The sequence below is a fragment of the Oncorhynchus mykiss genome, chromosome 2, assembly GCF_013265735.2.
Source record: "Oncorhynchus mykiss isolate Arlee chromosome 2, USDA_OmykA_1.1, whole genome shotgun sequence".
Lineage (NCBI taxonomy): Eukaryota > Metazoa > Chordata > Actinopteri > Salmoniformes > Salmonidae > Oncorhynchus > Oncorhynchus mykiss.
In genome coordinates, this window is record NC_048566.1 from 5,140,705 (window position 1) to 5,168,255 (window position 27,551).

Below are 27,551 nucleotides of genomic sequence, written 5' to 3' on the forward strand. Positions count from 1 at the left end.
ATAAACAATGTTAATCTTACCAACGATGGCCTCCAGTCTTCTAATGTCGAGGGCCTCCTTGGCCATAGGTCAAAAGAGCTAAGTAGAATGGGTAAGGACATTTCAATGGGGCTAGCAAACAGCTAGGATAAACAAAAGTCTGTTTTGGCTAGCAATCGTTTTGATCTGGTAGGAAGTTATATACGCGGCTAAACAACGACATGAAGGCATTTATAAAACACAAAGAAAAGTTAAACTGCCAGATGCCAGATCATAAGGGCTGTGAAAGACATGATGACAAAGGATGGAAGATCATTCAATTCAGGGGTTGTTCAAAAACAATAGCTAGGCAACAACAACCAACTACTTCCTGTTTTGTCTTCTGCGGTTGCGAAAAGCCGGTGTAGTCTGGCTGTAGTGTTGTGGCTACTTATTTACTACCAACACAAGTAGTAAAATCTCTACCTGATTACTACTGAAAACACGACTGTTTTCCCACTGAACACTATAAAATCTCTACCTGATTACTGGAAACTACTGTTTTCCTACTGAACACTATAAAACTCTATTTGCGTATCTTGAGTAGTGCATTAACTACACATTAACTACACAACCCCTACACGTCTCTACATAGTCACTACTGCACAAATAGATTTTGTGTAGTAATTCAGTAGTACTTTTTCATGAGTGCAGGGAGAGAGAAAAAAAATAGGGGGTCATTTGTGAATTTTTGTCATTTATTTTTATTAACTACTGAAAACACTACGAAGATATTAATTTATTTAACCTTCCAAAATGTAGTTAAATGACCATTAAAATAACATGTAATGGAACTGCTCCCCAACACTGTCGGCTTCCACGTCTCCTAGGTAACCTGGGGTCACGTTCTAGACGTCAACACGTCCTCTTAATTCCTCCATTACAGAAACAGGTCTGCTTTGTGTCACTGTCAACGTGGAAAATGTGGATCATGTTTAGTGTCTCTACCAGACGCATTGCTCTTTTAACTGCCTCCTTTGATAATTGCACGAGGACCAAACCACACGTACATACAGTATCAAATATGGAACACAAACTTACTAAGAACTCGGCTAATACATCATACAGATTTGTCACTCAGATTTAGAAACCCATTTCTCATCTTCGTGTATGAATGCAGGATACACGCAGCACTGCCACAAAGCACAGTCGCCAGTTGAAAGTTACAATCTAAGTTGATTACAGGTATTAAACTAACTAAGACGTGGAAGCCTTTAGTCCTGTGCCATGTCTATATCCCATAGTCATCTATTTAGACAAACAAGCTCTCCATTGGCTAACACTAACCCGAACTGTGGGAAATAAAGTGTTGGGTCTGCTCTGTTGACATGCTTTACAGGCCTCTTGAGAAATCCTTCAATCCTTCCTTTCCAAATGTCGTTTTGAATTACGTCCACTAGGCTGGCGTCTGTAGTGCCTGTGCTGCTTGCCAGCGACATTCGGGGGGGTGTTTGAGCAGTAAGCCTCACAGAGCCGACTGTAGACGAAAGTTGGAGTGTGAAGTCAGGGGGACTTGCATCTGTGACAGTCGAAAGCCGGGACAATGCAGTGTTTTTTTACAACAGCAAGGCTCAGATGAACATGGCAGTGTTTCAACATAGCTGCTATTGTTTATAAACGTTTTTCTGCAATAAATGTCTAAATAAACAGTTTGTGAGTGTGACATAACATGTGTACAATGAATTGTTTAAAGAGACATCTCAAATGTCACTTTCATTTGTCTCCCCTGTAGCTTTAGAATCACAGCAAAGTTCCTGTTTCAGTCGCATCTTCGACTACGCGCCTGAGTCAAACTAAAACACCCTAATGATCGGTTACATTGCAGGTGATGAGACTTCACGGTGACGTCATCAAACACTGCAAGTTTATGCAGTCGGCATCGTAGTCTTTAAGTTGGACAATTTTTATAACCATAATGCAACACACTTTGAAAGGCGCTGACGAAGGATTACAAACTTGACAAAAGTGATCTGCTCGAACGCGCCCATTGGGCTTGTTCCACATTGCAGCTGACAGTGCAGGCGACTGCCATCTGACTGATCTACAAATCACCTTGCATCATAGATAAATACTAATTATTATTTGTCGATCAGTCAGTCACAATTTACCCACGATCCATCACGGCCATGGACGTTGTTGGTCTGATGCCAAAATGAACAACTGATGTGACAGAGGGAGCAAGCTGTGTGCTGTGTTACCTCCCTCTCTAGTGGGCAGTGGGGGGATAACAGTCCTTCTCAGGGGCAGTGGGGGGATAACAGTCCTTCTCAGGGGCAGTGGGGGGATAACAGTCCTTCTCAGGGGCAGTGGGGGGATAACAGTCCTTCTCAGGGGCAGTGGGGGGATAACAGTCCTTCTCAGGGGCAGTGGGGGGATAACAGTCCTTCTCAGGGGCAGTGGGGGGATAACAGTCCTTCTCAGGGGCAGTGGGGGGATAACAGTCCTTCTCAGGGGCAGTGGGGGGATAACAGTCCTTCTCAGGGGCAGTGGGGGGATAACAGTCCTTCTCAGGGGCAGTGGGGGGATAACAGTCCTTCTCAGGGGCAGTGGGGGGATAACAGTCCTTCTCAGGGGCAGTGGGGGGATAACAGTCCTTCTCAGGGGCAGTGGGGGGATAACAGTCCTTCTCAGGGGCAGTGGGGGGATAACAGTCCTTCTCAGGGGCAGTGTGGGGATAACAGTCCTTCTCAGAGGTCCATTAGGACATGTTAGGAAGCTTCATATTCACCATCACTACTGATGTGCTTTCCATGTAATTACTTAGTCTTCTCCGGGGGTCAAATCAAACTTTCACTTCGTCTGATTAAGTCCATTGCAGTTCATCTCAAGAGAATCACTGATTCAGTTCCTTGTTAATCTCATTCCTACTGAATCATATCCCTGTGTTTTAGCTCCAGGTGATTCAGTTCCTTGTTAATCTCATTCCTACTGAATCAGATCCCTGTGTTTTAGCTCCAGGTGATTCAGTTCCTTGTTAATCTCATTCCTACTGAATCAGATCCCTGTGTTTTAGCTCCAGGTGATTCAGTTCCTTGTTAATCTCATTCCTACTGAATCAGATCCCTGTGTTTTAGCTCCAGGTGATTCAGTTCCTTGTTAATCTCATTCCTACTGAATCAGATCCCTGTGTTTTAGCTCCAGGTGAATCAGTTCCTTGTTAATCTCATTCCTACTGAATCAGATCCCTGTGTTTTAGCTCCAGGTGAATCAGTTCCTTGTTAATCTCATTCCTACTGAATCAGATCCCTATGTTTTAGCTCCAGGTGAATCAGTTCCTTGTTAATCTCATTCCTACTCAATATTAGGAAGGGCGTTCCTCATGTTCTGTACACTCAGTGTACATTGCTAAGAATATGAGAGTAGGGGTGACTCCCCTTACCGGGGTCTCAAACCCTAGGCCAGCAGCACAAATGACGAACACCCTAACCACAGTCCCAATAAGGGATCTCATCTAGAAGAAACCCTAACCACTCCTCCTTAGACACATAGGTAGATCTGTACCAACCTGATAGGTGGAAGCAACAGGAAGAATGCACTTTTGAAGTCAATCTCAATCCCTGTTAAAAAAGTACAATCCTAGTGATTCAGGAGTATCATTAAAAAGAGTTTAACATGCCTCTGTCATGTTCTGACCTTAGTTATTTTGTTATGTCTTTGTTTTAGTATGGTCAGGGCGTGAGTTGGGGTGGGTAGTCTATGTTCTTTTTTCTATGTTGTGGTTTTGTGTTTGGCCTGGTATGGTTCTCAATCAGAGGCAGGTGTCGTTCGTTGTCTATGATTGAGAATCATACTTAGGTAGCCTTTTCCCACCTGTGTGGGTGATTTGTTTTCTGTTATGTGTCTGTCACCTTTCAGAACTGTTTTGTTTCGTTCTCCTTTGTTGTTTTGTTTAGTGGTCTCTGTTTAAGAATATAATGATGAACTCTTACTGCGCTTTGGTCCTCACCTCATTCCAACGACCAGCGTTACAGCCTCACCGACATTAGACAACTATACAGTAGGCCCTTCAATTGCTGATACAAGTCATTAAAATGATGAGAGTAGTCAAATTAACTGATAGCTGACACAGACATGGTGGAGCAGCAGGAAGATGGGAGTACAGTGAACCAAGAGGATGTGAGTTCACATCCCAGGTGAGGACATGTTCAATAATAATTACTCTATAAATAAACATGCACAATGTCATTATTTATGTCAAATACGTCAGTTGAAAACAGTGTATGTTAAAAGCACTGTGAGTATCTCTAACCTCGTCAACAGACAAAGAGCTACGAATGGATCAAGGAGTTCACCAATCAATTGGCTCGGAAACAGTAACAAGATGGGATGTGTAATTCATGTTTCCTTGGACACGTGAATGTTTTTGCAACGTTCCCATGAAACGTGTCTAGAACATTAATATCTAATGTTCTGATAACATGACAACCATGTTCTGTGTATGTTTGGTGAAATGTTGACAGAATATGCTCCTATTGCACAGAGAACCCGGAAGCATGAATGTTCTTGCAATGTTCTCATTTAACGTGTCTAGAACATTAATATCATATCTTCGGAGAACATGGCAACCGTGTTCCGTATATATGTTTGGTGGGACGTTGATGGACTATTCTCCTAAACCACAGAACTCCAAACCCACTTAAAAAACTCCTCAAGCAGATAAGTCATGAAACAATCACCTCTGCTGTCCAACCAGCCGTCCTCCTGCTCCAGAAGGGGAGGAGTGCCCGTTGAAATAGGGGAAACATGATGGAAGAGGGAGACGCTCATCTCGTCTTCAGCGCGTGTGTCTGCGTGTGCGTTCTCAGCTTCCTCTGCCGTCCTACACCGTGGTCATCATGGATGGAGGTTTCCCTGTGACCTGGCCAGTGGGTCCATGCCAATAATGCAGATCACTTCTTACCAAGCTGTCCAAGCTGACATTTCCACTCAATAAGACCATTGTGTGACGCTTCCTCCACGCTCTGCTCTCTCTCTCTCTCTCTCTCAAGACTCATGTCATATTCAGGCATGTCTATATCTATATTTACTGGTCAAAATATTCACAACACATTGTGGTATTTATATCGGAATTTGTTCTGCATAGTGCCTGTCCATAACCGGTCTATCTGTAAATATACACATCCTCTTTGTTAAGTATTCAGAACGGTCTGTCCACTGAGGTCAACTTAGCGTGAGATGTACGTTGAGGTAACATGTCCTTTGGCTCCATCTACTGGCTACATTAGGCTACTTCACACAAGTAATGAAATAATGAATATCCAGAACCTTTTAGTTCCAGCTTCATGCATAGTACTGTTGTTTATTTAACAAAACATACATGACACATATTACACTGTTTTTATGGCTTTGGACAGCCACCTGTCACTTTTAATTCCCTCAATTAATCCCTTAATTCCCCCCAAAAAAAAATTTAGACAATGTGCTGTTTTGTTTTCCTTACTGGGGTTGAACTTTAATTTAGGCAAAACAGTTTAGGTACAAATTGATTGATTTCAATTGATTGATTTCATTGATGCGTCCCATGGGAATTCAATGGGTCATCTCAGAATACCAAGGTTTTTTTATAATAAGAATGTGGTTCAGCTACTGTATTTGGAAAAACCAAAGCCAGAATGAGCTATTCTATTACAACAAAAGACAGATGGTGTCACTGTTGTCTACAGATTGTTTGAGTCTTTTATTTATATATCTATGAACCGTTCACTATTAGCACTTCATTAATGAGAGACTGGAGCTGTAGAATCTGACCTAATATTCGTGGTGCACTTATTAGTATACATATCTCTAGTCACAAACACGATTACAAACTATTCAAACGACATATGAGAGAGAGAGAGGGGGGGGGGGGGGGAGAGAGTGAATTGTGCAAAAATATCCTCTGTGTTCAACGTAAAACACCAAATAATGCATGCAGAGCAGAATTAGGCCGATACTCGCTAATTATCGAAAATCCGGAAAAGAGCTGTTAAATTCTACAACCACCTAAAAGGAAACGATTCCCAAACCTTCCATAACAAAGCCGGAATCTACAGAGAGATTCACCTGAAGAGTCCCCTAAGCAAGCTGGTCCTGGGGCTCTGTTCACAAAGAGACCCTACAGAGCCCCAGGACAGCAGCACAATTAGACCCAACCAAATCCTGAGAAAACAAAAAAATAATTACTTGATACATTGGAAAGAATTAACAAAAAAACAAAGCAAACTAGAATGCTATTTGTCCCTAAACAGAGAGAACACAGTGGCAGAATACCTGACTACTGTGACTGACCCAGATTTAAGGAAAGCTATGACTATGTACAGACTCAGTGAGCATAGCATTGCTATTGAAACAGGCCGTCGTAGGCAGACCTGGCTCTCAAGAGAAGACAGGCTATGTGCACACTGCCCACAAAATGAGGTGGAAACTGAGCTGCACTTCCTAACCTCCTGCCAAATGTATGACCATATTAGAGACACATATTTCCCTCAGATCACACAGAATCCAGAAAACAAAACAGATTACTAAAAATAAAACAATACTGATAAACTCCCATATCTACTGGGTGAAATTCCACAGTGTGCCATCACAGCAGCAAGATCTGTGACCTCATGCCACAAGAAAAGGGCAACCAGTGAATCAAATCAAATCAAATTGTATTAGTCACATGCTCCGAAGACAACAGGTGTAGAAGAACAAACACCATTGTAAATTCAACCCATATTTATGTGTATTTATTTTCCCTTTTGTACTTTAACTATTTGTACATAATATGACAATTGAAATGTCTTTATTATTTTGGAACTTCTGTGAGTGTAATGTTTACTGTTCATTTTTATTGTTTATTATCTACTTCCCTTGCTTTGGCAATGTCAACATATGTTTCCCATGCCAATAAAGCCCTTCAATTGAATTGAAATTGAGAGAGTGAGGGCGATAAATCACTGCTGCCTTTCACGATGTCTCATTAGCTACTCAGATGGAAGGTATTCAGTGAAGAATGTCAAACTAGGTGAGATGTCAAACAGAGACCGAGAGAAAGAGAGACATTTAAAATCACAGTCAGTAGCACTTCTAGACACCATTGACCTGAGACGCAGCTGTAAGTACTGCAGCAACACTAGCAGTAAAGTAGTGTCCCTCCCTAGACAGGCTTTGACACGCCCAGTCCTCTCAGTTTACTGCTTACTATTCAATGACCTACACAACGATGAGCTGGCGCAGAGCACAGGACGTCAACAACAGTTTATTCCTTTTCAAAAGTCGAACGCAAGGTTCCAGCAACCACCGAAGGGCTGTCATTTCCTGGACACTATCCGAGGCTTGACACTGACCGCGGTCCTAACTTTTAGGAGCGATTAGAACAACTCCGGGATGGAAGTGGCCCTGGTATCGTATGCAAATACGTACGCTGACGTAGTTGATCACGTGGTTTTTGGCGTAGATCCCCCTGCGAACGCCGATTTTTTCCGGCTGTTGTCTGGCGGATTCGGTCGAATCTGTAGAATAAATCGTCGTATTCGGTTGTTATCGTGTTGTAAGACCCGTTTTGGACCCCGTTTAACGGTGCTCGGCATTACAGCGCATCATACGCGGTAGACAGGTAAGAATCTGCCAAATAGAATATTTATCAGTTTTGCATATCGGCGAAAACAAGTCCCAAAGTTAAACCTGTAGCCTAGCTATGTAGCTAGCTAGCCTCCCACCACCACTGTTTCTGTACGCAGACGCCACTACACATTTTAACTTGGTTAGCCAGTAAACTTTGATTGTCCCGGTGTGGCTGGCTACACCTGATTGACGACCTGCGAGTAGTAACAATGTGTCCAGTTTCAAGCAATGAAACGATGTGCCTACAGTCCTCTCGCTTTAGGAAGTTTTGTTTGCTACAATGCTGCGGTAATGTTAGCCGAGATTTTGTGGGAGAGGACTTGTACTTTTTTCCCCTATGTCGACATAACCAGCAAAATATGGCCTCCACGCCGACATGGCGTTACGTCGTTGGCGAGGGAAGGGGACATTTGGGGAGCTTTAAAAAAATGTTTTTATCTTGCCTATTTCTGTTGTATGCTATGGAATGGCGATTGGACTCATAAGACCAGAAGGTTATAAATTATATTCTAGTTCTGGAGTTTAACCAGCAACCTACTTCGATGTCGGGTACCAATGCCTTCCGTCGTATGATGTAGGCAGGCTGCAGGCAGCGGTGACGCCTTCTTTGCACGTCCCTACTGCACTGTGGCAACAGTCACAGTGGAATTAAACGCCTCGTTGCAGTACAGCCAGGCTACTGGCCGAAGTAGAATATATTGGTGGTATACGATGGACTTGGTTCTCAGTATCAAGTTTGTTTCTTGATGATCTATCCATATGAAATGAGCCTGACACAATAGGCAGTATCTTTACAAACTACAGTACTGTTGCCCAATGACATGCCTCATGTTATCTTCATGTTATTTCCTCATGCTACACCACATGCTCATGTAGCCAAGTCAAGAAACGTCTGAATTGGAGTTATTTTATTGTGGTATTTAGTGGTGGGTGGGGGTTACAGTATGATTATGGTGTCCAAAAGCCTGAAAAGATGCAGCTCTCAACAGGATGACCTGATTTGACTTTTAGCCCACTGCATGTGTCCACTTACACCACTATTAAAGGTACAGCGCATGTTTTTATGTTCACACAGGACACACCAACAACTGTAGACCTCATCAACTAGGTTACTAACACAGGAGGTTGGTGGCACATTAATTGGGGAGGACGGGGGCTCGTGGTAATGACTGGAGCAGAATAAGTGGAATGGTATCAAACACATGGTTCTGGAAAATGATGAGCCGTTCTCCCCTCAGCAGCCTCCACTGGTTACTAGGCATATTCAGGATAGGATCACGCAGGGCTTGTGCATTCATCACATTAGTCGGGGGAGGGGGGGGAAGAAGAGTTATCATCAACATTAGTCGGGGGGGGGATCATCAACATTAGTCGGGGGGGATCATCAACATTAGTCGGGGGGGATCATCAACATTAGTCGGGGGGGATCATCAACATTCGTCGGGGGGGGGATCATCAACATTAGTCGGGGGGGGGATCATCAACATTAGTCGGGGGGGGGGATCATCAACATTAGTCGGGGGGGGGATCATCAACATTAGTCGGGGGGGGATCATCAACATTAGTCGGGGGGGGATCATCAACATTAGTCGGGGGGGGGGGATCATCAACATTAGTCGGGGGGGTATCATCAACATTGGTCGGGGGGGGGGTATCATCAACATTGGTCGGGGGGGGGGTATCAACAATAGTCGGGGGGGTATCATCAACATTGGTCGGGGGGGGGGGGGTATCATCAACATTAGTGACCTGACTAATCCAGTCATGTCACAGTTGTGCCGCGTCTCTAGGGTGACAACCTCAGTTAATTTCTGACTGGTGGAATGTATTCATTCAGATCAAGGCATGGCAGTCATTCTCAAGTCATATGTGCACACTGACTGGTGGGATGTATTCATTCAGATCAAGGCATGGCAGTCATTCTCAAGTCATATGTGCACACTGACTGGTGGGATGTATTCATTCAGATCAAGGCATGGCAGTCATTCTCAAGTCATATGTGCACACTGACTGCTGGGATGTATTCATTCAGATCAAGGCATGGCAGTCATTCTCAAGTCATATGTGCACACTGACTGCTGCTGATGTCATACAGCAGGTGTAGATCACACTTCTATTACTTGGGCTTAGGTTGCTGAAGAAAAACGTAGGCCTACATCCATTTGGTCTCCCTCCCCATTCAGTGTCCTTGATTTTTTTTCATGGTCCAGGCAGCGAATGGCTTGTTTAAAGATGGCCGCCTGTTCTTTGTGACTCATGTGGTGCTCACCTCAGCAGTATCCTCTGTCAGACTCGGGGAGATGTTGTTCCTGCCTCCTCTGATTCTAGATTTTGTGTCGTTAGCTAGGGGACTAAGATGGCCCTGGTGATGTCATACCTGCTGTGGGCACGTCTTCCTGTAAAATCCCTGTAGTCTGTGTGGAGCGGCCGTAGTCATGATGACTTCATGACAGCATAGAGACAGCCTCGTTAGCCTTGCACTTATTTATTAGGCAGTCGGGCCCCAAAAAATGGAGTTCATCTTCTCAGTGACAGGGTTGAGGAGCTACTCGTGTTTGAAAATGTACTCACTCTCTACTGTCGCTCTGGATAATAGCATCCGCTAAATGACTCAAATATATTTATTAGGCAGTCAGGCCCCCAAAATGTAGTTAATCTCCTCAGTGAGCAGGTTGAGGAAGAGTCCAGACTAATGCAGTGCATGTGCTCATCATGAATCATATGATAATCACCATATGATTACCCTCTTTTTATGTCTTTGTGTAAAATTTTAAAAAAAGGCTAGCCCTTTCAACCTGATTGGCCTGCAGCCCTGTCAATCACCCTTCCCTTCAACAAGTTGAACGGAATCGTCTGTGTGCCGTGTGATGGTTTCTAAGTGTTTAGTATGGGCCTCAACATCATGTTCTGACCGGACAACAGTACCGTGTGATGGTGTGTTTAGTATGGGCCTCAACATCATGTTCTGACTGGACAACAGTGGCGTGTGATGGTTTGTTTAGTATGGGCCTCAACATCATGTTCTGACCGGACAACAGTGGCGTGTGATGGTTTCCAAGTGTTTAGTATGGGCCTCAACATCATGTTCTGACCAGACAACAGTGGCGTGTGATGGTTTGTTTAGTATGGGCCTCAACATCATGTTCTGACCGGACAACAGTGGCGTGTGATGGTTTCCAAGTGTTTAGTATGGGCCTCAACATCATGTTCTGACCGGACAACAGTGGCGTGTGATGGTTTCCAAGTGTTTAGTATGGGCCTCAACATCATGTTCTGACCGGACAACAGTGGCGTGTGATGGTTTCCAAGTGTTTAGTATGGGCCTCAACATCATGTTCTGGCCGGACAACAGTGGCGTGTGATGGTGTGTTTAGTATGGGCCTCAACATCATGTTCTGACCGGACAACAGTGGCGTGTGATGGTGTGTTTAGTATGGGCCTCAACATCATGTTCTGACCGGACAACAGTGGCGTGTGATGGTTTCTAAGTGTTTAGTATGGGCCTCAACAACATGTTCTGACCGGACAACAGTGGCGTGTTGCTACTTTTTAAGTAAATACCTGCAGTCAACTTGTGCAATACGTTAAGAGAGGAAGCTGATGGTGTTGATCATTTCACCTGTCACATTATGAAGCTCACCGTAGTTCCCCAGAACAGTTGAGACAGTCACATTATGAAGCTCACCGTAGTTCCCCAGAACAGTTGACAGTCACATTATGAAGCTCACCGTAGTTCCCCAGAACAGTTGAGCCTGTCACATTATGAAGCTCACCGTAGTTCCCCAGAACAGTTGAGCCTGTCACATTATGAAGCTCATCGTAGTTCCCCAGAACAGTTGAGACAGTCACATTATGACGCTCACCGTAGTTCCCCAGAACAGTTGAGCCTGTCACATTATGAAGCTCACCGTAGTTCCCCAGAACAGTTGAGCCTGTCACATTATGAAGCTCACCGTAGTTCCCCAGAACAGTTGAGCCTGTCACATTATGAAGCTCACCGTAGTTCCCCAGAACAGTTGAGCCTGTCACATTATGAAGCTCACCGTAGTTCCCCAGAACAGTTGAGCCTGTCACATTATGAAGCTCACCGTAGTTCCCCAGAACAGTTGACAGTCACATTGTGAAGCTCACCGTAGTTCCCCAGAACAGTTGAGACAGTCACATTGTGAAGCTCACCGTAGTTCCCCAGAACAGTTGAGCCTGTCACATTATGAAGCTCACCGTCGTTCCCCAGAACAGTTGAGACAGTCACATTATGAAGCTCACCGTAGTTCCCCAGAACAGTTGAGACAGTCACATTATGAAGCTCACCGTAGTTCCCCAGAACAGTTGACAGTCACATTATGAAGCTCACCGTAGTTCCCCAGAACAGTTGAGACAGTCACATTATGAAGCTCACCGTAGTTCCCCAGAACAGTTGAGACAGTCACATTATGAAGCTCACCGTAGTTCCCCAGAACAGTTGAGACAGTCACATTATGAAGCTCATCGTAGTTCCCCAGAACAGTTGAGACAGTCACATTATGAAGCTCACCGTAGTTCCCCAGAACAGTTGAGACAGTCACATTATGAAGCTCACCGTAGTTCCCCAGAACAGTTGAGACAGTCACGTGTTTGTTTGTAAATGGCACAACGGGAGAAAGTGCAACACATTCAGCAGAGATTAGCACGTGGACATACAAACACTACTGCCACCTTCTGGTTTGGAGTATTTTAACAAGGCAGAGTAGCTGACGACTTAAAGGTTTTTGCTGTGTGGACACAAAAAGAATGAGTGCCGACACCGTTCAGAAGTGCTAAGTACTGTCGGCAGGCAAACGTTTAACCAGTGTGTCTGTTGTTGTTATTATTTATTATTATTGTTATTGAATCTTTATTTAACTAGTCAAGTCAGTTCAGCTTCGGCTAGACAGCTAGGTGAGACGAGCACGTCTCAGTCCATAGTGAGTCCATAGGTGAGACGAGCACGTATCAGTCCATAGTGAGTCCATAGGTGAGACGAGCACGTCTCAGTCCATAGTGAGTCCATAGGTGAGACGAGCACTTTTCAGTCCATAGGTGAGACGAGCACTTTTCAGTCCATAGGTGAGACGAGCACGTATCAGTCCATAGTGAGTCCATAGGTGAGACGAGCACGTATCAGTCCATAGTGAGTCCATAGGTGAGACGAGCACTTTTCAGTCCATAGGTGAGACGAGCACTTTTCAGTCCATAGGTGAGACGAGCACTTTTCAGTCCATAGGTGAGACGAGCACTTTTCAGTCCATAGGTGAGACGAGCACGTATCAGTCCATAGGTGAGACGAGCACGTCTCAGTCCATAGTGAGTCCATAGGTGAGACGAGCACGTTTCAGTCCATAGGTGAGACGAGCACTTTTCAGTCCATAGGTGAGACGAGCACTTTTCAGTCCATAGGTGAGACGAGCACTTTTCAGTCCATAGGTGAGACGAGCACTTTTCAGTCCATAGGTGAGACGAGCACTTTTCAGTCCATAGGTGAGACGAGCACGTATCAGTCCATAGGTGAGACGAGCACTTATCAGTCCATAGGTGAGACGAGCACTTATCAGTCCATAGTGAGTCCATAGGTGAGACGAGCACGTATCAGTCCATAGGTGAGACGAGCACGTTTCAGTCCATAGGTGAGACGAGCACGTATCAGTCCATAGGTGAGACGAGCACGTATCAGTCCATAGGTGAGACGAGCACGTATCAGTCCATAGGTGAGACGAGCACGTCTCAGTCCATAGGTGAGACGAGCACTTTTCAGTCCATAGGTGAGACGAGCACGTTTCAGTCCATAGTACGTTTGTCCTCAGTGTTTATCAGCCAAGTCTGTGCTAGTAGGAAAAGACAAGTGCCAGTGTTTTGAGTTACATAGGGAATGTTTTATCTGGAACTAAAAGAAGCCAATCTCTTGGAAAGAAAGAGCTTCACAGAGGAGAAGCAGTGACTGTAAATAGCGTCCTGGAGCCACACAACTCTCACACAGACCGCATGGGTTTCCTAGGTAACGTCTCCCATCTGTTTTCTACTCAACAGTAAATTGATGTATTCATGTGTGTAATGGGCTTTCATGTTAGAAGAGTACAGGGAAAGGAAGGAGAGAAAGATGATGATGATGATAGGAGGGAGAGAAAGATGATAGGAGGGGGAAAGGAAGCAGAGAAAGAGATGATAGGAGAGTGATATGATAGGAGAGAGAGAGAGGAAGAGAAAGAGATGATGATGATGATGATGATAGGAGGGAGAGAAAGAGGTGATGGGAGAGGAAGGAGAGAGGGATATGATAGGAGAGGGAGAGAAAGAGATGATAGGAGAGGGAGTTCGTACTGTTAGCTGACTTAAACTGGGATATGCTTAACACCCCGACTGTCCTACAATCTAAGCTAGATGCCCTCAATCTCACACAAATTATCTAGGAACCTACCAGGTACAACCCTAAATCCGTAACCAATGGGCACCCTCATAGATATCATCCTGACCAACTTGCCCTCTAAATACACCTCTGCTGTCTTCAACCAAGATCTCAGCGATCACTGCCTCATTGCCTGCGTCCGTATTGGGTCCGCGGTCAAACGACCATCCCTCAACACTGTCAAACGCTCCCTTAAACTCTTGGTTGCTCTTTAAAAGTGCTTTCCTCACCATCTTAAATAAGCATGCCCTGTTAAAAAAATGTAGAATTAAGAATGTATATAGCCCTTGGTTCACCCCAGACTTGACTGCCCTTGACCAGCACAAAAACATTCTGTGGCGTACTGCATTAGCATCGAATAGCCCCCGCGATATGCAACTTTTCAGGGACTTCAGGAACCAATATACACAGTCAGTTAGGAAAGCTAAGGCTAGCTATTTCAAACAGAAAAAGCACTAATTGCAAAAAGTTTTGGGACACTAAAGTCCATGGAGAATAAGAGCACCTCCTCCCAGCTGCCCAATGCACTAGGCTAGGAAACACTGTCACTATCCATTATCCTATATTTATCGGTGATTTCAATAAGCATTTTTCTACGGCTGGCTACCCCTACCCCGCCCAACAGCTCTGCAACCCCCCCCCCCCCCCCCCCCCCCCCCCCCCCCCATCCCCGCAGAAAATTGCCCAAGCCCCCTCTGCTTCTCCTTCACCCAAATCCAGACAGCTGATGTTCTGGAAGAGCTGCAAAATCTGGATCCCTACAAATCTGCTGGGCTGGACAATCTGGACTGGTCTGTTCAACCTCTTTCGTATCGTCTGAGATTCCTAAAGATTGGAAAGCTGCCACGGTCATCCCCCTCTTCAAAAGGGAAGACACTCTAGACCCAAACCGTTATAGACCCATATCCGTCCTGCCTAGGGAGGAGGAGACGAGGGGGGGAGGAGAGAAGGGGAGGAGGAGGAGAGAGAGACAGACAAGGAAAGGGAGGAGAGGGAAAGGAAGCAGAGAAACAGAGGACAGGTTGAGAGAAGACGAGAGAAGGAAAATAGATGAGTATGTGAAGGCAAGGAGAGAGCATAAGAGGAGAGGACAAATCAGAATCAACGTTTATTGGTTGCATACACAGATTTGCAGATGTCGCAGGTGCAGCGAAATGCTGGAGGAAGGGAGAGGACAGAAGAAAGAGCTCAGCTGGGGCTCTTCTCTCTGACTGCAGAAACCCACAGCTCTGACCCAGTCACGTGTCTCCGGCCTGACCAGCAGGTCACCCCTGCTGTAGCAGAGGCTGTCTGATATGTGGACACCCGGTAACGCCAGTCACGCTTGGTTGACTCTACAGTAGGTCGAACAACTGTCTGTCGCTGATATAGGCTAGAGGAGGTACTCTGGATGTACAGGTGGTTCGTTAGAGAAACACTGCTGGGTAACCTTGTGTTGAATGCCACAACAGACATTCCCTATTTATTCTATCCCGACCTTCTTTATCCCAACATGTGAAATACAATTGCATAAGAATTAATGTTCCAAAACGTAGAGTTCTCTGACTGTATTTGATCTCCGTAGTGGAGAAGCTGCTTTTTTAAAAGACGACCCTGGCACAAATATGCCATGCGGTCTAACCCATTCCGTCAGTATTTCATAACTGCCTGGGACGGCAGCCATCAGGATCTGGGGTTCAAATACTATTTTAAATCTTTCAAATATGTTGAGCGTTTGCTCGAGCCTGCCTGGCGTGCCAGATGGGTTTTTCACTTTCACCACTACTCTACTTCCATTGTGCCAGGCAAGCTAAATCAAGCCCAGATGGAGTATTTGATTTAAAATAACATTTGAACCGGGGTCTGGCAGCCATGGAAGAGATCTGTCTCTGCCTGGCTGGTTTTGGTTTCAGTTGGAAATGCCATATGTAGCCCAGGGTTAGGAGGGAACTTACTGACTGCTACAGAGGGTTTTACCAGACACCGCCCTGCCAGGACTGACTGCTACAGATGGTTTTACCAGACACCACCCTGCCAGGACTGACTGCTACAGATGGTTTTACTAGACACCGCCCTGCCAGGACTGACTGCTACAGATGGTTTTACCAGACACCGCCCTGCCAGGACTGACTGCTACAGATGGTTTTACTAGACACCGCCCTGCCAGGACTGACTGCTACAGATGGTTTTACCAGACACCACCCTGCCAGGACTGACTGCTACAGATGGTTTTACCAGACACCACCCTGCCAGGACTGACTGCTACAGATGGTTTTACCAGACACCACCCTGCCAGGACTGACTGCTACAGATGGTTTTACCAGACACCACCCTGCCAGGACTGACTGCTACAGATGGTTTTACCAGACACCACCCTGCCAGGACTGACTGCTACAGATGGTTTTACCAGACACCACCCTGCCAGGACTGACTGCTACAGATGGTTTTACCAGACACCACCCTGCCAGGACTGACTGCTACAGATGGTTTTACCAGACACCACCCTGCCAGGACTGACTGCTAAGAGGTTCCTCTGGTTTCTCTGTCCTCCACTCGTTACCTGTATTAATGGCACCTGTTTGAACTTGTTATCAGTATAAAAGACACCTGTCTACTATTTTCTACATTGTAGAATAATAGTGAAGACATCAAAACTACGAAATAACACACATGGAATCATGTAGTAACCAGACAAGTGTTAATCAAAATATATTTGACATTATTCAAAGTAGCCACCCTTTTTCATGACAGCTTTACACACTCTTGACATTCTCTCAACCAGCTTCATGAGGTAGTCACCTGGAATTAACAGGTGTGCCTTGTTAAAAGTTAATTTGTGGAATTTCTTTCCTTAATGCGTTTGAGCCAATCAGTTGTGTTGTGACAAGGTAGAAGGTGGTATACAGAAGATAGCCCTATTTGGTAAAAGACCAAGTCCATAATATGGCAAGAACAGCTCAAATAAGCAAAGAGAAACGACAGTCTGTTACTTTAAGACATGCAGCACGACATCTATGCGAAGATCTATGCGAAGGAGATGTCGTGCTTCATGAGGCACATGGTGGTCACACCAGATACTGATCGGTTTTCTGATCCACGCCCCTACCTTTTTTTTTAAAGGCATCTTTGACCAACAGATGCATATCTGTATTTCCAGTCATGTGAAATCCATAGATTAGGGCCTAATGAATTTATTTAAATGGACTGATTTCCTTATGAACTGTAACTCGGTAAAATCTTTGAAATTGTTGCATGTTACCTTTCTTTATATTTTTGTTCAGTTCATAAATATGTTGAGGACAGAGTTGAAGAAAGAATGGTCATTCTCAGGGTTAGACTGCATGGTCATTCTCAGGGTTAGACTGCATGGTCATTCTCAGGGTTAGACTGCATGGTCATTCTCAGGGTTAGACTGCATGGTCATTCTCAGGGTTAGACTGCATGGTCATTCTCAGGGTTAGACTGCATGGTCATTCTCAGGGTTAGACTGCATGGTCATTCTCAGGGTTAGACTGCATGGTCATTCTCAGGGTTAGACTGCATGGTCATTCTCAGGGTTAGACTGCATGGTCATTCTCAGGGTTAGACTGCATGGTCATTCTCAGGGTTAGACTGCATGGTCATTCTCAGGGTTAGACTGCATGGTCATTCTCAGGGTTAGACTGCATGGTCATTCTCAGGGTTAGACTGCATGGTCATTCTCAGGGTTAGACTGCATGGTCATTCTCAGGGTTAGACTGCATGGTCATTCTCAGGGTTAGACTGCATGGCCATTCTCAGGGTTAGACTGCATGGTCATTCTCAGGGTTAGACTGCATGGTCATTATCAGGGTTAGACTGCATGGTCATTCTCAGGGTTAGACTGCATGGTCATTCTCAGTGTTAGACTGCATGGTCATTCTCAGTGTTAGACTGCATGGTCATTCTCAGTGTTAGACTGCATGGTCATTCTCAGTGTTAGACTGCATGGTCATTCTCAGTGTTAGACTGCATGGTCATTCTCAGTGTTAGACTGCATGGTCATTCTCAGGGTTAGACTGCATGGTCATTCTCAGGGTTAGACTGCATGGCCATTCTCAGGGTTAGACTGCATGGTCATTCTCAGGGTTAGACTGCATGGTCATTCTCAGGGTTAGACTGCATGGTCATTCTCAGGGTTAGACTGCATGGTCATTCTCAGGGTTAGACTGCATGGTCATTCTCAGGGTTAGACTGCATGGTCATTCTCAGGGTTAGACTGCATGGTCATTCTCAGGGTTAGACTGCATGGTCATTCTCAGGGTTAGACTGCATGGTCATTCTCAGGGTTAGACTGCATGGTCATTCTCAGGGTTAGACTGCATGGTCATTCTCAGGGTTAGACTGCATGGTCATTCTCAGGGTTAGACTGCATGGTCATTCTCAGGGTTAGACTGCATGGTCATTCTCAGGGTTAGACTGCATTGTGAATGCAGGGACATGGTTTGATGTTTCCCTCAGCTTGGTATTAATATCAGGATTAATTTTCTAAACCAAATACTTAACTCCTCATGCTGTCTGTGTTCACTGTGAATACCAGGCTCGGTGTTGTCGAGGTACTAGGTCTTTACCAGTGGGAAAGTACTCCTCATGCTGTCTGTATTCACTGTGAATACCAGGCTTGGTGTTGTAGAGGTACTAGGTCTTTACCAGTGGGAAAGTACTATACAATGCAGTCTACTCAATGCTCCGCTTGGGCAAAGTATCGATTCAATTGACCCCTACCTGGATCCCACTTGACCCCTACCTGGATCCCACTTGACCCCTACCTGGATCCCACTTGACCCCTACCTGGATCCCACTTGACCCCTACCTGGATCCCACTTGACCCCTACCTGGATCCCACTTGACCCCTACCTGGATCCCACTTGACCCCTACCTGGATCCCACTTGACCCCTACCTGGATCCCACTTGACCCCTACCTGGATCCCACTTGACCCCTACCTGGATCCCACTTGACCCCTACCTGGATCCCACTTGACCCCTACCCGGATCCCACCAGTTGAATAGAAGAATATGTCTTGTGGACCCCGTCCATCTTGATGTGTCTACAGTATCATCAAAAGGGGTGGTGTCTTACTACTTTTGACCCGACCAACTTTGAGGCGGAACATTCTGGTCTCTGGTGAAGTGGAGAGAATAAATCCCCCCCACCCCCTGCTGTTAGCCTGTTTCCATGGTAACCTGGCTGCTAGACCAGTTCAGACTCCATCCAGACTTTGACTGTTATATTTAGAGACACGATGGGACCCTAACCAGTAACTTTGTGGACTATTTAATTGTCCAAATCAGAATCAATGTGATGGTGTATTGACTGGACTCACCCCGGAGAGGATAGACTTGCTCCAGTCCAGTAAGTAGCCTGGTAGGCTTTAACAGTGGGGTTTAAACACTGTTATTTGTACACTTCTAATGCAGAGAATCTGCACCAACCTTGCAGTGCACCACTCAACATTCCTTGAACCAATTCACTTAATAATATTCTGTGTTCATACCCTAAACAGAATGCTAAGTAAAGCAGGGATAGAGAGATTGCCGGTTTCAATGCAGAGCTACAGTGGGTTTTTTTCAGGGCCCATTTGATGAGATTTAAATTCATTCTGTGACGTTCCCAAATTCAGCCCCCCTACTGGGGGATGCAGTATTAGCAGAGCACTGTCTCCTCCCACACAGCTTCTCTCTTCTCGCTCTCTACTATCATCACATCACCCTCCTCTAGAACACTGCAGCTGTGGGTCTGTTCAGAACGCCGCAATGTTTCACAACGTTACACAAAGTTCGGATAGAAATGCATTGTCTAGATCAGACATAATTCTCTGTCTGGTAGAATAGGGAATTCAGTCACCTCCTATTTTGTTGCGTTTCTGTCGCTGTCAAAGTTCTGAACGCTTCACCTCACTGAATACAGCAGATCTATGGAACAATGAGCCAGTCTGGATGGAATGACTACCGTCTTCCTGTCCACTCTGTTATCCTAGCAACAGTGGTCTGTGCCTTGTCCCCCTCCCCACACCCACCATGACATGTGTTTCTGTCACGTCAGATGAAGGCTGCTCTGGAAGTGTCTCGGCACTCAGCAGGTGGATCCATTCTGCTCTTCAGTCTGTTAGAATTTACCAACTGTCATGGTTGTCATGGTAGATATGGAAGGGTTGTAGTGATGGAAGGGCTGTAGTGACGGTGTGGTGGAAGGGCTGTAGTGATGGAAGGGCTGTAGTGATGGAAGGGCTGTAGTGATGGAAGGGCTGTAGTGACGGTGTGTTGGAAGTTGCTGTAGTGGTGGAAGGGCTGTAGTGGTGGAAGGGCTGTAGTGACGGTGTGGTGGAAGGGCTGTAGTGACGGTGTGGTGGAAGGGTTGTAGTGATGGAAGGGTTGTAGTGATGGAAGGGCTGTAGTGATGGAAGGGCTGTAGTGATGGAAGGGCTGTAGTGACGGTGTGTTGGAAGTTGCTGTAGTGGTGGAAGGGCTGTAGTGGTGGAAGGGCTGTAGTGACGGTGTGGTAGAAGGGCCGTAGTGACGGTGTGGTGGAAGGGCTGTAGTGACGGTGTGGTGGAAGGGCTGTAGTGACGGTGTGATGGAAGGGCTGTAGTGACGGTGTGATGGAAGGGCTGTAGTGACGGTGTGATGGAAGGGCTGTAGTGACGGTGTGATGGAAGGGCTGAAGTGACGGTGTGGTGGAAGGGCTGTAGTGACGGTGTGGTGGAAGGACGGTGTGGTGGAAGGGCTGTAGTGACAGTGTGGTGGAAGGGCCGTAGTGACGGTGTGGTGGAAGGGCCGTAGTGACGGTGTGGTGGAAGGGCCGTAGTGACGGTGTGGTGGAAGGGCCGTAGTGACGGTGTGGTGGAAGGGCCGTAGTGACGGTGTGGTGGAAGGGCCGTAGTGACGGTGTGGTGGAAGGGCCGTAGTGACGGTGTGGTGGAAGGGCCGTAGTGACGGTGTGGTGGAAGGGCCGTAGTGACGGTGTGGTGGAAGGGCCGTAGTGACGGTGTGGTGGAAGGGCCGTAGTGACGGTGTGACGGAAGGGCTGTAGTGACGGAAGGGCTGTAGTGACGGAAGGGCTGTAGTGACGGAAGGGCTGTAGTGACGGAAGGGCCGTAGTGACGGAAGGGCCGTAGTGACGGTGTGGTGGAAGGGCCGTAGTGACGGTGTGGTGGAAGGGCCGTAGTGACGGTGTGGTGGAAGGGCCGTAGTGACGGTGTGGTGGAAGGGCCGTAGTGACGGTGTGGTGGAAGGGCCGTAGTGACGGTGTGGTGGAAGGGCCGTAATGACGGTGTGACGGAAGGGCTGTAGTGACGGAAGGGCCGTAGTGACGGAAGGGCCGTAGTGACGGTGTGGTGGAAGGGCCGTAGTGACGGTGTGGTGGAAGGGCCGTAGTGACGGTGTGGTGGAAGGGCCGTAGTGACGGTGTGGTGGAAGGGCCGTAGTGACGGAAGGGCCGTAGTGACGGAAGGGCTGTAGTGACGATGTGATGGAAGGGCCGTAGTGACGGTGTGGTGGAAGGGCCGTAGTGACGGTGTGGTGGAAGGGCCGTAGTGACGGTGTGGTGGAAGGGCCGTAGTGACGGTGTGGTGGAAGGGCCGTAGTGACGGAAGGGCCGTAGTGACGGAAGGGCTGTAGTGACGATGTGATGGAAGGGCCGTAGTGACGGTGTGGTGGAAGGGCCGTAGTGACGGTGTGGTGGAAGGGCCGTAGTGACGGTGTGGTGGAAGGGCCGTAGTGACGGTGTGGTCGAAGGGCTGTAGTGACGGTGTGGTGGAAGGGCTGTAGTGATGGAAGGGCTGTAGTGACGGTGTGGTGGAAGGGCTGTAGTGACGGTGTGGTGGAAGGGTTGTAGTGATGGAAGGGGTGTGGTGGAAGGGCTGTAGTGACGTTGTGATGGAAGGGACTCCTTGCTGTCCCCAGTCCACCTGACTGTGCTGCTGCTCCAGTTTCAACTATTCTGCCTTATTATTATTCGACCATGCTGGTCATTTATGAACATTTGAACATCTTGACCATGTTTTGTTATAATCTCCACCCGGCACAGCCAGAAGAGGATTGGCCACCCCACATAGCCTGGTTCCTCTCTAGGTTTCTTCCTAGGTTTTGGCCTTTCTAGGGAGTTTTTCCTAGCCACCGTGCTTCTACACCTGCATTGCTTGCTGTTTGGGGTTTGGGGTTTTAGGCTGGGTTTCTGTACAGCACTTTGAGATATCAGCTGATGTACGAAGGGCTATATAAATAAATTTGATTTGATCTGTAGTGACGGTGCGGTGGAAGGGCTGTAGTGATGGAAGGGCTGTAGTGATGGAAGGGCTGTAGTGACGGTGCGGTGGAAGGGCTGTAGTGACGGTGTGATGGGCTCATGAGTCATAGTGTTGTCTCTGATTGGCCTGATAGAAAGGTCCTTTGACACACAGTCTGCGACTCAGCAGCTTCACACTTGTAGGGGGGATTCATTGTCCTGCTGCTATTCCTGGACACACAGCAGGTTGATACACAGCAGAGTGAAGTCATTAACTCTTGAGCTTCGGTTGTTATTGTGTCAGATGGAATGACGTTAGTGATCTGGTGAGAGGGATGTTTCGTGTTCTGTAACTGATGTTGACGTCTGTGGCAAGCTAAATCGTCAGGAATGATTAATGGTGTACGTTCTCCTGTTGGAAGCAAATAATGAAAGCCCATGAATACAGCAACGAGTCACCACAGCAGTGTCCATTGGGGGAGTTACGTTGGTATCTGCTGGCCTGGGTTAGTCGGGCTGGGAGCATATGAGTGGACAGAGTAGGTCTCTCCAGAGCAGAGACGGTGAGCTGAGGACATGATATGAGAGACAAAGCGTCGGCTGGGACCTCATACAAGTTTAATTTGGCTTCAGTATGGCTGGGCTCCTCTCCACCCAGCCAGACACGCCACAGCAGCACAGGGATAAGACGCCCAGCCAGACACGCCACAGCAGCACAGGGATAAGACGCCGAGCCAGACACGCCACAGCAGCACAGGGATAAGACGCCGAGCCAGACACGCCACAGCAGCACAGGGATAAGACGCCGAGCCAGACACGCCACAGCAGCACAGGGATAAGACGCCCAGCCTGACACGCCACAGCAGCACAGGGATAAGACGCCTGACACGCCACAGCAGCACAGGGATAAGACGCCCAGCCTGACACGCCACAGCAGCACAGGGATAAGACGCCCAGCCTGACACGCCACAGCAGCACAGGGATAAGACGCCCAGCCTGACACGCCACAGCAGCACAGTCCTGAATGAAGAGGAGAGCGTCAGTCTGCTACATTTTGAAACAGACCATTGGTGTTTCTCAATGGACAAGTCGAGGTTTCAGTCCTTTTTCTTCCATTTGGAGCCTACTGAACACAACCCAGGTCTGGTCGACAGACGGACTGGCTCTTAGCAACGGCCCCTGAGTCTGCCTGACTTCCTGGCTCCATGTCTCCTCCCAGATGAATGAATACCTGCAAGGTGTGTTTTTAATACACTGCAGCAGTAGCATCAACAGCAATGCATCAAGGGCAAGTCCATTTCCGGACGGTGGTTGTCATAACTACCTTATGGAAATGAGGCTGGCCTGAATTTTAACAATGCACCTCTTCTGCTGGTTATGGGAATACCCCAAGTGACGATCCAATGAGTGACTGAGTTTGACGGCAGTCATTTGTACTTGACATTTCCCAGTGCTGATGTGTCTAGTCTTCGCTGTTCCACTTAGACCATCTCTTACCAGACCCCTGACCAACAGACCAACAGCATGGAACATGTTCTACTTAGACCATCTCTTACCAGAGCCCTGACCACCAGACCAACAGCATGGAACATGTTCTACTTAGACCATCTCTTACCAGAGCCCTGACCACCAGGCCAACAGCATGGAACATGTTCTACTTAGACCATCTCTTACCAGAGCCCTGACCACCAGGCCAACAGCATGGAACATGTTCTACTTAGACCATCTCTTACCAGAGCCCTGACCACCAGACCAACAGCATGGAACATGATGTTCTGGGTTCTAAACAGGAGGCTGTAACAGTTGTTCCTGAAATGAAACATGTTGGTTCTCATCCCGAGCACCACTGGATCTTAGTCACCGTTGTGAATAAAAATGGGTTTTCCACAGCAAAGCAATCTTTAAAGAGTTTGAAGAGCGGCAGTTACTGAAATGTGATATTTGATCGTTTTCTCCTGATTTAGAGAAGTGATAACTGATCCGAGGTCAGGCAGTCCACTGTGAAAACAGATTTATATCTTCATTTTGGAGCCAAACGCTACATTATCCACCATTCATCACACAAAGCCTACTCTTCTATTAAAGTCCTCCTACCATCACTTACCTGCTGTCCTGTCCAATCAGATTCTATCAGCTCAGTCACTGCTGAATGTCGGAACACATCGGCCCTTATAGAAGTGTTCTATCGCAGAACCAAAAGTCTACGATGTTTGTTATATAAAAACACGTTCTCCCTTCCAGTTTTTGTTGCATGGAAATGTGATTTGGTAATGCATGAGGCAACAAGAATATCAATTACTTCTTTCACGCTCTCTTGAATTAGCTCCTCTATCGCTTCATAATAAAAAAAGAAATGCTCAGGGAAATTAAATCCGTGTACTGTATTATATTGCATCCTTAAGGCTTCTCTGAAGTTTTTTCACATCTGTTACCTTGGAGACGATTCTGTTTTGGTGCGTTGTCAGATTCAGCTACAGTATGTGTTGCACCAACATGGAGCTGTCTTGGCTTTGGGTGTATGTACTACTGGCTTTAGGCCTTCAATGTAGACTGTACTATATTGACTCTGTTTTACAAATCTTTTGAGAGTATTTTAACTTGTTGTATTGTTTGTTGGTTTGGCAATGCCACTGTCAGCCAGAGAAATATGTTGAGAAGGATTATCAACACAGCAAGCAAGGTACTCGGAGTCAAACAGACAGGCCTGGATGAGCTCTTTAAGGTCAGGGCCCTCTGTAAGGTACTAGGAGTCAAACAGACAGGCCTGGATGAGATCTTTAAGGTCAGGGCCCTCCCCAAGGTACTAGGAGTCAAACAGACAGGCCTGGATGAGATCTTTACGGTCAGGGCCCTCCCCAAGGTACTAGGAGTCAAACAGACAGGCCTGGATGAGATCTTTAAGGTCAGGGCCCTCCCCAAGGTACTAGGAGTCAAACAGACAGGCCTGGATGAGATCTTTACGGTCAGGGCCCTCCCCAAGGTACTAGGAGTCAAACAGACAGGCCTGGATGAGATCTTTAAGGTCAGGGCCCTCCCCAAGGTACTAGGAGTCAAACAGACAGGCCTGGATGAGATCTTTAAGGTCAGGGCCCTCCCCAAGGTACTTGGAGTCAAACAGACAGGTCTGGATGAGATCTTTAAGGTCAGGGCCCTCCCCAAGGTACTAGGAGTCAAACAGACAGGCCTGGATGAGATCTTTACGGTCCGGGCCCTCTGTAAGGTACTAGGAGTCAAACAGACAGGCCTGGATGAGATCTTTACGGTCAGGGCCCTCTGTAAGGTACTAGGAGTCAAACAGACAGGCCTGGGTGAGATCTTTACGGTCAGGGCCCTCTGTAAGGTACTAGGAGTCAAACAGACAGGCCTGGATGAGGTCTTTAAGGTCAGGGCCCTCCGCAAGGCTCACAAAATCATTTTAGACCCAAGCCACCCCCTGTACCTGGACTTTGAACTACTCCCCTCTGGGTGCAGGTATAGGGCACCCCTCAGCAGGAAAAACACAACTAGACAATCATTTGTGCCAGACGTGATATCCCTCCTAAATAGCTCGGGCTAATGTTCCTATCGACTCCGTAAGGCCAGCAGGCTAGTCTTTAATGTTTTATTTCTTTATTGGTATGTAACTGTTATGAAAGTTGTATTGTCAATTTTCTTTTGCATTTAAACGCCACTTTAAACGTGTACATGACACTGCAACACAGTTTCCCCATGGGGACAGTAATGTCAGTAAAGTAAAGCTAAAGATGCTCTTTGTGGAAGAATCACTATTTCCTGGTTGCTAAAATTCAAATAGTTCTCTTAATTTCAGTTTGTGACAAAACAAGCAAGTATAGTGTAGAGAATCGTTGTACCATGTAAACGGCTGTGAAATATATTTTTCCAGAACTAAAAATATAGTATTTTCAGCTCTTGGATACTAGTGTATAAAACTGTAAAAGATGCTAAAAAACCAGTGCACACAGAACAGGTCTACAGCTTCTTTAGACTTGCTTTCAATGATGACAGATCTATAACACATATTTCTGTGTTACTTTGGTTGGGTTGGCCATAAAAGTGACATTGCATCTTTAACAGAGAGAAGACATATGTAATCTGCTACTAGGGAGACTGTTACATATGGTATCTAACAGAGAGATGACATATGTAATCTGCTACTAGGGAGACTGTTACATATGTAATCTGCTACTAGGGAGACTGTTACATATGTAATCTGCTACTAGGGAGACTGTTACATATGTAATCTGCTACTAGGGAGACTGTTACATATGTAATCTGCTACTAGGGAGACTGTTACATATGTAATCTGCTACTAGGGAGACTGTTACATATGTCATCTGCTACTAGGGAGACTGTTACATATGTCATCTGCTACTAGGGAGACTGTTACATATGTCATCTGCTACTAGGGAGACTGTTACATATGTCATCTGCTACTAGGGAGACTGTTACATATGTAATCTGCTACTAGGGAGACGGTTACATATGTCATCTGCTACTAGGGAGACTGTTACATATGTCATCTGCTACTAGGGAGACTGTTACATATGTCATCTGCTACTAGGGAGACTGTTACATATGTCATCTGCTACTAGGGAGACTGTTACATATGTAATCTGCTACTAGGGAGACTGTTACATATGTAATCTGCTACTAGGGAGACTGTTACATATGTCATCTGCTACTAGGGAGACTGTTACATATGTCATCTGCTACTAGGGAGACTGTTACATATGTCATCTGCTACTAGGGAGACTGTTACATATGTAATCTGCTACTAGGGAGACTGTTACATATGTAATCTGCTACTAGGGAGACTGTTACATATGTAATCTGCTACTAGGGAGACTGTTACATATGTAATCTGCTACTAGGGAGACAGTTACATATTGCATCTAACAGAGAGATGACATATGTAATCTGCTACTAGGGAGACTGTTACATATGTAATCTGCTACTAGGGAGACTGTTACATATGTAATCTGCTACTAGGGAGACTGTTACATATGTAATCTGCTACTAGGGAGACTGTTACATATGTCATCTGCTACTAGGGAGACTGTTACATATGTAATCTGCTACTAGGGAGACTGTTACATATGTAATCTGCTACTAGGGAGACTGTTACATATGTAATCTACTACTAGGGAGACTGTTACATATGTAATCTGCTACTAGGGAGACTGTTACATATGTAATCTGCTACTAGGGAGACTGTTACATATGTAATCTGCTACTAGGGAGACTGTTACATATGTAATCTGCTACTAGGGAGACTGTTACATATGTAATCTGCTACTAGGGAGACT

The 27,551-nt window shown here is 46.2% G+C and overlaps 2 protein-coding genes across 3 annotated transcripts in view; one reads left to right on the forward strand and one right to left on the reverse strand.

Annotated features, from left to right (window-relative positions):
- Positions 1–2,224: 2,224 nt before the first annotated feature.
- Positions 2,225–23,896, reverse strand: LOC118944032 (adhesive plaque matrix protein-like). The gene is made up of 4 exons (XM_036961544.1): positions 23,861–23,896; positions 22,900–23,265; positions 20,277–21,824; positions 2,225–2,701 (listed from the first exon to the last, which is right to left on the reverse strand). Exons 1-4 carry the CDS (start codon positions 23,894–23,896, stop codon positions 2,225–2,227), a joined length of 2,427 nt encoding a protein of 808 aa, XP_036817439.1.
- LOC110506140 (zinc fingers and homeoboxes protein 2) overlaps positions 7,397–27,551 on the forward strand; it is a 28,887-nt gene continuing 8,732 nt past the window's right edge. The window contains exon 1 of one of the 2 annotated variants that reach the window (XR_005034658.1): positions 7,397–7,597. The gene's annotated coding sequence lies outside the window, so the exon portion shown is untranslated. The remainder of the gene's footprint in view (positions 7,598–27,551) is intronic. The other variant, XM_036935645.1, reaches the window with a different exon arrangement.